The following is an 11,760-nucleotide window of genomic DNA, read 5'->3' as shown; positions in this document are numbered from 1 at the left end:
ATGTGTATAAGAGACAGGAGGTGGGGAAGGGAGGTGGGGAAGGGAGGCAGGAGGAGGGAGGCAGGAGGAGGGAGGCAGGGAGGGAGCCGTCCCTGCAGAGCAGGAGCACAGTCACAGAACCCTGGAAAACCTGGTGCCCTGGCAGCATGAGAGCCAAGACCAGGAGCGACCGTCACCGTGAGACCTGGCTGAGCCTTGCCTCTGGGCTCCAGCAGAGTCAGGGCTTAAGACAAAATCGCCCCTCTCGGCCCGGCCAGGAGGGAGGAAGGAGAGCCAGCGCCCGCAGCCTGCACCTGGAGCAGGAGGAGAGGAGGCTCTGCTGCAGGCCACCCAAGAATCGACAGGTGACAGAAAGGAGAGCTGTGCACTGTCTCCCTGGGACCTCAGGGTTTAACATGGTGCAAGGAGAAAGCCTCGGGCTTAAGACAAAGTCCTCAGAACAAGGTCCTGGCGGGAGACCTGAGCAGGAGTGTGAAGGCACCTTTGGAAATGCAGGGGGGACCAGGGGGGACCACGGTGGCAGAACCGCAGGCCAGCCCTCCTCCAGGAGGCAGCCCAGGGAGGGGGAGCCACGGTGGGCACACACGTGTGGGTGTGTACCTGTGTGTTTGTGGGAGTCTTTGTGCTGTGTTAGGTGTCTGTGTGTGTTCATGTGGGCATGTTTGTGTTTGCGTGTTTCTGTGAAGTGTGTGTGTTGTATTCTTTATTTGCTGTGTGTGTGCATGTTTATGTGTGCGCATGTGTTGGGTTTGTGTACATTTGTGTGTGCTTCTGTTGGACTGCGTGTGTGTGTGTGTGTGTGTGTGTGCATGCTTCTGTGGGCCCAGGAACTGTGCAAGGCAGTGAACATGAGCAAATGGCTCAGGGTGGACCTGACCTCCTCCAAGGTGCTCCAGGCCCCGTCCCTCACACGGTCTGCATGTTTGTCACTAGGGGTGTCCCTTTGGTAGACAGCTGTAGCCTGTAGCAGGTGACCTGCCAGGCAGGCCGTGTGGTCCTGCAGCCCCTCTGGCCCTGCATGGGGCAGTTGCTGACTGCCTGCTCAAGGCCGAGGGTCTCCCCCGACAGGTGAGGTCTCTGGTGGACACCAGGTGCAGGGCCACACACGGGGGTCTTGTCAGCTTCGGCCTCCTGTGGGATCCAGCACCCGCTCCTGCTCAGCTGGTCCTGCCGGAACCCCTCCACCAGCCTTTCCCAAGGACAGAGCCGGCCTCACAGGCGCCCTGGGCGGGCATGATCACAGGCCGCCATACGTTATTTTAATGCAGACATCACTTTAAACCAACCTTTCGCCATCTGTTCTGTCCTTTAATAACAAATGCAAAAGAGGGCGATTCTCGGTGGCACCATAAAGCCCGGAGTGTGATGGGAACGCCGGCTGCGCTCCTCCTTCCTGGCGCCCCCGCCCCCGCACACTGCTGTGATGTTTTTCTCACTTTCCAGACACAAACCAAGGGGGAAACCACTCTCCCCTGATCCGGTGAATCATCACAGTGTTTCTTCCTCACGTGGAAAACCGCGGGAGAATTCTGGGCACTTGAGAGCCCTTGCCAAGACCCGGGCAGACGCCGGCCCACCGTGGCCCACTGCCCTCGTGTGTCACAAGGCAGCGCCGAGCGGCCCTGAAGAACTCAGCAAATGCGGCCCAGTGGTCAGAACATAATGAGATTTCTGTGCAAAACAATCTTGTTTAAGTTGTGGCAGGTCCTTTTCAGCAGTTGTATGATTAAATTTCCCGTGAAAGGCGGGGCTCGGCCTGAAGACGTGGCAGTGGCAGCTCCGCGAGCAGCGCCGTCTTCCCTGGCTGGTGGCCTCCTGCGCGCCCTGCCTGCCTCCGAGGTTCCCCTGGCTCCGCGTGTCCCTGGGGTCCAGGGTGACCTGGCGGCAGCACTCAAGGCCCTCTGTGCCCTCATCCTAACCCAGTCACACACACCAGCCCACAGGCCCTGCCTGGGGGGTCACAGCCTCCTGCTCCCCTCTCCCACCACAGAGGGACAGTCGGGCACAGGCGAGACTCGCCCTGTGTGGCCTGGTGGCCAAAGCTTTGTGAAACTCCCTAGGGCCTCGCCCACAGAGGACAGGGGGAGAACACCCTGCCTCAGCCGGGCTGGCTCTGAGGGGACACTACCCTGTGGCCTCCTGCAGAGGAGGGGGTCAATTCAGACCCAGCTGGAGCTTGTGCTGCCCAGGCTGGTGGGCACAAAGCCCGGTGGTGGGCACACACCAGAGGGCAAATGCCATGACAGCACACACACAGCCCCTGTGTCCCAGCCGCCTCCTCCGCAGACTCACCGTGACCAGCATCAGAACCCGCCTCCTTTCACTCCCAGGTGAAGACTTCTGCTTCCTGTCGCCATGACTGGTGCCCTCCAGGGTGGAGGGGGGTGGCAGGTGGCAGGGGCACCTCTACCCATAGTGGAGGGCTCTGGTACAGCTACAGGGAGAGCTGGTCCTGCAGGGTCTGCCTCCGAAGAGCGGGGGCTTCCTGGGGTGTGGCTTGCGGTGTGGGGAACACTTTGAACAGGAAAGAATGGTCATCACATTCCTCTGCAGCCTCCGCTGCGGCCCTTGCCTGTCTCCCCTGCAGAGGTGCGTCTGGGACCGACCTGCTCCCGGGAGGTGAGGGGCTCCAGGGCCTGTCGGGGCCCCTCCCACCACTCCTGGGGTTGGCCCGCAGCCCGGCTCCCTGCCCCAGAGGGACAGCACGTCCTGGCTCTCAGGCTCTGTGACACCCAGAGGCTGCTCTTCTCTCTCTGCTCTGGGAAAGCCCCTGCCCCGCAGGCTGGAGCCTCCTGCCGACATGAGGTCTGTCGCCCCCTTCACGGCTCCGGGTCTGTTTCTATTGTCTCAAAACATGTCAATGTCATCAGGCTTCTCAGTTGTGCTTGTGTGACATATAAAAAACAGGGTGTTAAAAGTCTCTTTGGTTTCCTCGTAAAGGTACCAGAGGTGGCAGGCTTGATGACGCTCACCTGTGATCCTAGTGACTTGGGAGGCTAAGGCCGGAGGGGCCTCAGTGTGGAGCCAGCCTCACAACTCAGTTAGGCCTTGTCTCAGAATAAAAGGCTGGGTGGAGGCAGAGTGGTTAAGCACCCCTAAGTCCAGCCCCTGGTACCCAGATAAAGTTGCAAATGTGCGTTAGTTTCCTGAGAAGCCCCGCGGCTGGCTCCTGGCCTGCTGCTCTTCAGGCCCAGACACCACGGTGCCCACCATCAGTGGGGCTCCGGCCTCCCGCCCCAGGTCCCTTCCTCCTGCAGCCAGGTGGTCCCTTCCTTCTCCTGCTGTAGCTCTCTTCTGAGTGTGGGTGCGTTGGGGCGAGCGCCATGGCTGGACGCCGTCTCGGACTTCCACCCTGCGAGAGTCTCCCAGTTGTGACTGAGCTTCGTGGATATTTTTAAACAGCACTTGTGAGTCCTACTTGACCGAGTGGCTATTCCAGAACAAAAGTTCTTCTTTTTAAGTTTTACCACTAAATTTTCATTTTAATGCTTCAGCAAAAAGTCATGGTCAATTTGTTCTGTGGAACATTTCGACATTGTCCCTCAGGTCCATCTGGTCACAGAACGCTGTCGTGGTCCCTTGAGCCTGGAGGTCCTGAGGAGCGGTGCTTTCCAAAGGTGTCGCCAAACTTGAACACAAGCCTGGGGGTGCCGCCCCCTGGACCTCGGCTTTCACAGCCCCAGCAAGGCACCTCCCTTAGCGGTGATGCACTCCTGCCCATGGCGCCATGTCCCCGCGTCCCTCGGCCCTCACAGACATTTGCTGTCACTGGTGAGAGACACACAATTCTTAATTCTGCATTGTCCTTTCTGCTTCCCAAAGGTCTCTGTTCGCCCAACGATTTGGTCTCAAATAAAACGGCCGTGCCCCGTGCCAACGCAGGCCCTGGCCCCGCCCCAACGCTCTCCTCCCCGTCTCACCTTGGCATTGGGGCCAGGCCCCATTGGGCTGCTTTTCAACACAACACAGCTTCTCCGAGGAAGGTTTTGTGCTGACTTAGCTCTGTAATCACAGTGACAAGGGCTGTCAGCGCTCAGTTCCTGGCCAAGCACTGCTCGGCCACCACCTTCTGTCACCCCTCTGTGACCAAGGTCCTACTGTGAGGCACCTCCCAGGACCCTCTCCCAGGGCCTCCTCTGTGGAGCAAGGGGGCTCTCCCCCGGCCTCCACACACCCTCTCCCCAGGCCTCCGCCTGCTCTGTGCCCGGCCTGGTCTCCTCGGGGTGTTGGAATCAATCTGAGGAGTGGCTCTCCACCAGGCATCCCACACTCCCCATCCAGACGCTGTACCCTCCCATTACCTGACTGGCCATGGGACACACTAACCACTGACTGTCCTTCCTGTCCCCAGAGCAGATGGAAAATCAGCCGCGGTCCCTGGTGTATCTTAAAATTCATCGAGTCACTCTGGTAGGGTGGCTGTGTCTGGGAAGCCCGGTCCCCACAGCAGGCTGACCCTTCCTGTGTCCTCCCTCTCAGATCCGGTCTGACAAAGACAACGACATTCCCATTCGGTATAGCATCACGGGCGTGGGCGCCGACCAGCCCCCCATGGAGGTCTTCAGCATCGACTCCATGTCTGGACGCATGTACGTCACGAGGCCCATGGACCGGGAGGAGCGAGCCTCTTACCACGTGAGTGTCCAGGGAGGGGGTGGTCAGCATCGCACTCACAGCACCTGAGAGCCGCCCTCCAGTTCACTGGACCCAGACAGCAGCTTCCGAACTTCCAACTTTGCCTCCCATCTACCCACTTCAGCTCTCCTGTCTCTTCATTTACACACACACACAGCTACCTGTCCACTCGCCCATCCACCCATCTGCCTAAATATCCATGTATATACCACCCATCCACTCCTCCAAACGTCCATCCACCCGTCCATCCATTTCCCATCCACCCGTCCATACCCCACCACCCATCCCCCATCCATCCATCCATCCCCCACCATCCATCCCCCATCCACCCATCCATGCCCCATCCACCCGTCCATGCCCCATCCACCCACCAATCCACCCATTCAGGTCTCATTTCTCAAGCGCTGACCCTGTGCCAGCCCTGGGTCAGGTCCTGCACTGGCCCTGGGTCAGGTGCCGGGCATGGAGACATGAACAGCATAGATGTGGTCCCGCTGTGGGGAGCTTACTTAGGCTGAGATGAAGAGGCCCCAAATCCTTCTTGGCCTAGAGCCCCTAAGAAAGATGGTGCCCCAGAGTTCCCAGGCGGAACTCTGCACCTGCCCCAGGAGGCACATGGTCTGGATTCTGCCTCTCGTCAGGGACAGGAGGTGAAGGGGAAAGACAGTCTTATCAGCTGATGGAGAAAGAGATTTCCCTGGGAATCCAGGGCATCTGGAGGAAAGCCACCGTGTCCCTTTGGAACAAGAGGGAAGACTCTGCTCACTGCTGAGGCCCAGGGCCCCTCTGTGAAGTCACCCGGAGAAGAGGAGCGCCAATCTCCTGGCTGTTCTCAACACCACACGCCCCCATGGACATGCTCAGGAGGATGCAGCCCATGCTCCACCCCCAGCCATCCTCTCCTGCTGCCCTCCACCCCCACATGCACACAGGCCCCCAGAATGCACCCAGGGTCTGTGCCCAGGCTAGAGGGTGTCCCACTAGGCGTGGGGGCCCTATGACCTTCACTGAGTGGGGAGAAATCAGGCCCCTGCCCCCAGTGAGCAGGACTGCGGGTCCCTGCACAGCCCCACCACCCACAGTGGCTCAGCCCTCTGCCTGCCCGCCATCTCTCCCCGGCTAGCAGTCACCTCCGAAGCCTGGTCACAGCACTTTGTCCCACACAGGCCAATGAAGAGGCCACTCTGACTCAGTTCACCTTTTCCAGGATTAGCAGGTTGATTTTAGTCACTGAGGTCTCTAAGAAGGTCCAGCCAAGAGAGTCCCCAACTTCCTCTTCTCCCGGAGGCCTTGACCCCAGGCCTCCACCGCGGCCCTTTGATTTCTCCCTGAAATGTGGTTCTTGTCAGTCACGTGTCTGCAAAATTGCTTCAGTTGCTCTAGGAGGTGTAGCCCTTGGCAGGGCCCTGGTGAGGCCGGTGTTCCTGCTACAGACGTCCAGCTGCAGCCTGGGCTCTTCTCAGCCTACCCTCTACATCCCGAGAAATTTCCACTGAAAGAAAGCCTCCCCACAAGGCGAGGCCGGCCTCGGAACCTCCAGCCTCTCCTGGTGTGGCCACAGTGGTGAGCAGGGAGGGATCCTACTCTGCTCCTCCTGTGTCCAGGACAGCTTCAGAATTCCATGTCCTGGCACAAAGCGAAAGGCAGGGCCCCTCGTCCAGAACCTATCAAGAATCTCAGGAGGGTGAGATCAGAGTGTCGTGCTGAGCCTCCCACAGGGCCCTTTGAGCAGGAGAGTCGTGTGGTCTCAGGTCTTGGGCGTGACGCTGGCTCTGCATGCCCATACTCATTCAGGTGGCATTAGGATGGTGTCACCTCACGGAGCAGGACTTGAGAACCTGCAGGCCTCTGCTCCTGCCGGGAGAGGAGAGGGGCCAGGCTCCTGGGCACTCCATGGGCCACTCTGGGTCAAGAGCAGTCTGGAGCCATCCCTTGTGCCCATCCTCCACCAAGGGCACCAAGGACTGAAGACCCTATTTTCATAGAGTGGACCTCCTGGAAGTCGACTTGTGGGCCCCAAGGGACAAGGGTGACTGATGGAGTCTGTGACCCCCTGAGGGTCTTCTGCTCCCTTGGCCTGTCCGGAGGCCTACATGGCCTGGCACAGCTCGACATGCACAGAGAGCGCCTCCACACCCCCCTGGGCCAGGCTGGAGGAGACCTGGCCTCGGTAGCCTAGGGCCCTGGGTGCTCCCCATGGTGGTGGCCCGGCTCGTCCACAGAACCAGGGTGACAGTCCACCGGCTGTGACATGCCACCAGCTGAGCTGCAGGAAATGGTCACCCTAAGCCTAAGAAGGCTGCCCACAGTAGGCTCTGTGTCTGGGCCGCTGCCAGACACTGTCACACACACGTCCCCTCTGCCTCCTCCCACTGCCCTGAGGTTTAGGGTTTATGGCAGCAAAGCCCCCTGCGAGCGTGCACGCAGCCTCCTGCACAGGGCCAAGCCTCCCAGACGTCACCTTCGCCTCTCTTCCCGCCTTCAAGGTGAGGAAAACAGGTCAAGCAGGGCTGCTCTGGCCGCAGAGCCCATCCTCCTCGGCCCACTGGGTCAGCAGGTCAGCGGGAACCACGGCCCACAATGGAACACCTAGGACCATTTGCCAAATTCTGGATTGAAACCTGGTGTCCCTTTTTGCCCAGACCCTGCATCTCACAGCGAAGGAGCCTGCTGCTGGCGTGGCCCTCCTTGTGGATGCCAGTCCACCCTGAGGATTCCACCCCCGAGGGCCTGGTGGCCCATCAGAGCTCCGAGCAGGCAGGCAGGAGGGGTGCCGGTCTCTGTGCTGCACCACACATTAGCACCAACCTGGTGCCTAAAACGTAGTGAGACGCGGGGTGGGCCTGGCCAGGGTCCTGCTTCGAGTCTCATGAGGCCAAAGTCAGTGTGCCAGCTGGCCTGGACGCTCCTGGGGCCTTCCAGGCTTCAGGGCTCCAGCAGCAAACTCCCAGTCCTGGGCTCACAGGACCCATGTCCCCACGTCCTTGCTGGCTCTCCACCTGGGCCACTCTCACCTCCAAGGGCCCCTGCCTTGCTTGGCCTGAAGGGCCTAAGCTTCCGCACAGCAACAGGGAGCAAAGCCTCCACCACTGTCCCCCCACGCTACCAGGTCAGCTGAGAAGACCCATGTGGAGGGTGGGTCAGGCCACCCTGCCTCCAGGTCAACTGTGCCAAGGACATAACCCAACCCCCAGGCGGGATGGCGTCATAATCCCCTCTGGGACCAGCAGCTGACATTCATGAAGCCACCCTGCAGTCTCTACCTCCCAGAGCCCTTGAACCCTGTCCATTGCCACCTGGGCCCTTCAGCTGACAAGGGACAAGTGACTGGATCCCTAGTTGGAGAATGTGCTGGCCACTTGTGGACACCTGTCACCTCAGCAAACCAGGACGTAAACATTCAGATGTTTGTTTTGCAAAATGACCAGCTGATTCATTTGAGGACCCCATAAGGAAGACACACTCAATCTGGCACACACTGTCACCTTGGCGGGTTCCTACACTCCTGGCCTGGCCTCCCCCTGCGGAACAGGGATGGCAGTCATGCCCGCCCTGTGGAAGCCTGTGGGCGGGGAGGTGAGCTGAGGCACCTGCTGAAGGGGAAGAGTCTCCAAGGAGCCCCGACCTGCCGTGGGCCATTGGGGTTCTGTGGCCCCCGAGGAAGCTCACCCCTGGTCAGATTTGGAGAAGAGAGGACGACCAGAAGGGGAGAGCACTGTGGGGACAGCTGCGAGGCCATGGGTCAGCAGGCGTCACGGTCCCCAGGCACGTTCCCTCTCCAGCGTGACCAAGCCTACACATCGGCATTCACCAGTGTCACCTCCACTGGGGACAGGAAAGTGGCCTCCTCAGCCTGCCCTGGGAGACTCTGCTTGCACACGATGTCCGGGTTTGCAAGTGACAGGAAGCTGGGCCGCTCCTCTGGATGTTTGTCGTCCCCCCTCCTGCCCAGGAGGCACGGCCAGCCCGAGCCCTGGGTGACCCCGCCTCAGGACAGACCAGGAGAAGCCACAGCCAGGGGCCTCCGACAGGGAGGTGAGGACTGTGCTGGCTCCTGAGCTTTCCTGGGCGCTCCTGAAGCTGAAGGCGGCTTTGGTCGGGAGAAGTACCTTTGCTCTGCGCACACTGCGTGGCCAGTGGGACAAAAGGAGCCCAGGCACTGTGGGAAGCCTTCTCCTGCTGGGCATGACGCGGGTGGGCTGCCCGTGGCCCCCGGGACAGCAACTAACGTGACCAAGTGGCATTCCAAGATTTCCAAGACCACGCGGAGCTGGCCTGGCGTGTGCCCAGCCCCCCTGGCAGGGCTGCCTGCAGGCTCCGGGGACGCGTCCCTGACACGTCTCCTAGGACACACGCCTGCTCCTGGTAAAACCAGGCTCTGGACTCCCCTGGAACACACAGTTCAGAGGTGAAATCCATTCCTGGCTCTCGGAACCCGCACCGAACGCAGACGCCCACACGTCACCGTCAGCTGTGGTGCTCCCCTTCACAGGCATGGGACACACCTCCTCCTGGTCCTGGGGTCTGGGGAGAACCCCACGGGCACTTCTGTGCTTCTCTGTCCAGTCTCTGTCCAATTGCGGGGTGACTTGCTTTCAGCAGAGATGTGAGTCGCGTCACCACAGTGTGACCATTGTGGCTCTGGTGTCGAGATGGATGGGCTGACCCCTTCTGCTGCCCAAGTGTTGGTGCTCCCCTAAAATCCCAGGTCCCTGATGGCCCCACCAGCCCCTCTCCTGCCTGAAGACCCCGGACATAATAATCTAAGGTCCAGCCAGGTCCAGGAATTCACTGAGCCAGTGGATGAACAGGTCCAAACCTCGAGGTGTGGGTCTGAGCAGCCCCCCAGCCTTCCGGCCCAAGTCCAGGTGACCTCCCTTTCTTCCTCCCAGACAGTTCCCGCAGAAGCCCCCTGGGGCATCTCCCCGGCAGAGGCACCTTCCCAGCCAGCCCTCCCCGGGCCGGCTCTGGTCTCCCACTTCTGTGCTGGCCAGGCCCTAGAACCGACATGCAAGCAGGAGCAGACAGGGTGAGCCGTCTAGGCTGACCTACAGTGGACGCCCAAACCAGCCTCACTTGGCTGGGTCCTCTCTGTCCCGTGCCTCTCCCCAGCCTCCACCCAGGGCCGACTCCCGGGAACAGGCATTAAGCCCCTTACTCTATTGTGCATAAATGGCCTCCTGTGGCCACTGTGGGGACATAACTCCCACTAAGGGGTCCCTACCTACCCCAGGCATCTGGGGACAGTCTGAGAAGAGCCAGGAGGCCCTGGAAGTCTCGGCCAGTAGAGACTCCAGAAGGCAGCCCGGCTCCTGCTCTGGGCCACATTTGCACAGAGGTGAGAACTGAGAGTCAGAGGAGTTTCTGGATGTACCAAAGCCCTCCGTCCCTTGCCCAGCTGCCTCTGCTGTCAGGCCTCCCTAGTGCGGCCGTCCCCAGGGAACCGTCCCAGGCGGGGCCGGGGTACCCTGAGGTGGCTGTGGCTCTGACGTGTCTGTTGCCCCCAGCTCCGGGCCCACGCCGTGGACATGAACGGCAACAAGGTGGAGAACCCCATCGACCTGTACATCTACGTCATCGACATGAATGACAACCGCCCCGAGTTCCTGAACCAGGTCTACAACGGCTCCGTGGATGAAGGCTCCAAGCCAGGTGGGCCGCCGCTCAGACACAGCCGCCGGCACGGGACCCTCAGGCTCTGCCGGGCAGGGGCGGGTCTTCAGGGCCTCCCACTGTGCGGGTGCCACGGTCTCACCCACCGACAGGGCGCACCAGACAGGCTCACGGGCCTCAGGGTGCAGCGGGGTGCAGACCAAGGGGTGACAGCACCGTGAACCGCAGCGACGTGGGCGTGGGAGGAAACCGGGCGTAGAGTCAGGGGGACACTGTCAACCGGGAAGGCCCCTCTTCAGGGATCCTGTGGGCTGGGGACTGGAGCCTGGGGAGGAGCAGCACCCAGCAGGGGTCTGAGGTCAGCTGCAGGTGAGCCGGGGACGGGGAGCTCCTGCAGGGCCTTGGGCAGGAAAGGAGCCGGAGGCCAACACCTGCCATCCGAGGTCTCCTGGGCTCCACTTGGGGTTGGGCTCCACACACAATAGGAAACAGCCCAGGCTCCCCCAGCTCCAGGAGGGGGCCCATGAGCAGGGCCCCCTGTCCCCTCAGAGCTGACCCAAGGGCCTGTCCCTCCTCAGGCTCCCCTGTAGCACAGCTGATGGTGACGGCTGGGTCATGTGCCACAGGCCCTTACTAAGCAGGTGTCCCTGTGACTACCAGGAAGTGGGCGTCCTCTCCCCGTCCGCAGTGTGGAGCCTCACAGCCAGCGGGGTGGAGCACAGGGAAGCAGTCAGCAGCTGGCGGCCCTGTTTGCCGCTGTGTGGCCCACCGGTGGTGTGGCCCACGGGTGGCAGCGGCCCCAGGGAACTTGCTGGAGGTGGTCTCAGCCAGTCCACCTGCTGGTTCAGACCTGCAGCAGGCGCTCTGGCCGGGGGGGGGGGGGGTTAACAACACCCCATTCTGTGTGGAAAGACCAGCCCCCACTCTGCTCCCTCCTGGGCGGGAGGGTCCTCCGTGAGAACAGCACTGCCCGCTTGTGTTGGGCAGGGGCCGATGAGGTCACTAAGAAGGCCTCTGCGAGGGTTGCTGGAGGTGGCCACTGAAGCACAAGGCTCCCAGGACAACTGGAAACACAGGGGACACGGCCACACGAGCTGTCCAAGCAACTGGGGGACAGACTTACATTTGGAAGGTTCCCCGTGGAGCTGAACTTGGGGTTTCACTGGTGTCCTGCGTCTCAGCCGGCCACCCCAGCCCTGCTCTCCACAGGCCCACAGGCAGGTCGGCTCTGGCCTCTGCGGAAGCACACGGAGGCCACTTCTGCGATGGCATCCAGGGCGCGCAGAGCAGGCGGGGCCAGCTTCAGAAGCCACCTGCTCAGCTGGGTCCCAGGGAGGACCCATGGTGTCGCTGGGGCAGGAAGGTCTCTGTCCCGGGGGCCACAGTTTCAACAGGAATCGCATTCTCGATTGATTGTCTTGGGGACTGTGAGGGCGGTGAGCCCAGTGTCCCCGGAGAGAGGGAACGGCTGTGCCACGGTTTCTGCAGCATCCTGCCCCCCCCCCCCGGCAG

The 11,760-nt window shown here is 61.2% G+C and overlaps 1 protein-coding gene across 1 annotated transcript in view; it reads left to right on the top strand.

Annotated features, from left to right (window-relative positions):
• Cdh4 (cadherin 4) overlaps positions 1 to 11,760 on the top strand; it is a 251,233-nt gene that overhangs the window by 176,226 nt on the left and 63,247 nt on the right. Inside the window, exons 4-5 of the mRNA XM_048810714.1 lie at positions 4,480 to 4,635; positions 10,143 to 10,287. Coding sequence (XP_048666671.1) covers positions 4,480 to 4,635; positions 10,143 to 10,287 — 301 coding nt within the window. The remainder of the gene's footprint in view (positions 1 to 4,479; positions 4,636 to 10,142; positions 10,288 to 11,760) is intronic.

Source organism: Marmota marmota, unplaced genomic scaffold (genome assembly GCF_001458135.2).
Source record: "Marmota marmota marmota unplaced genomic scaffold, marMar, whole genome shotgun sequence".
Lineage (NCBI taxonomy): Eukaryota > Metazoa > Chordata > Mammalia > Rodentia > Sciuridae > Marmota > Marmota marmota.
The sequence above is the reverse complement of the archived record's forward strand: the minus strand, read 5'-3'. Positions and strand labels throughout refer to the sequence as shown.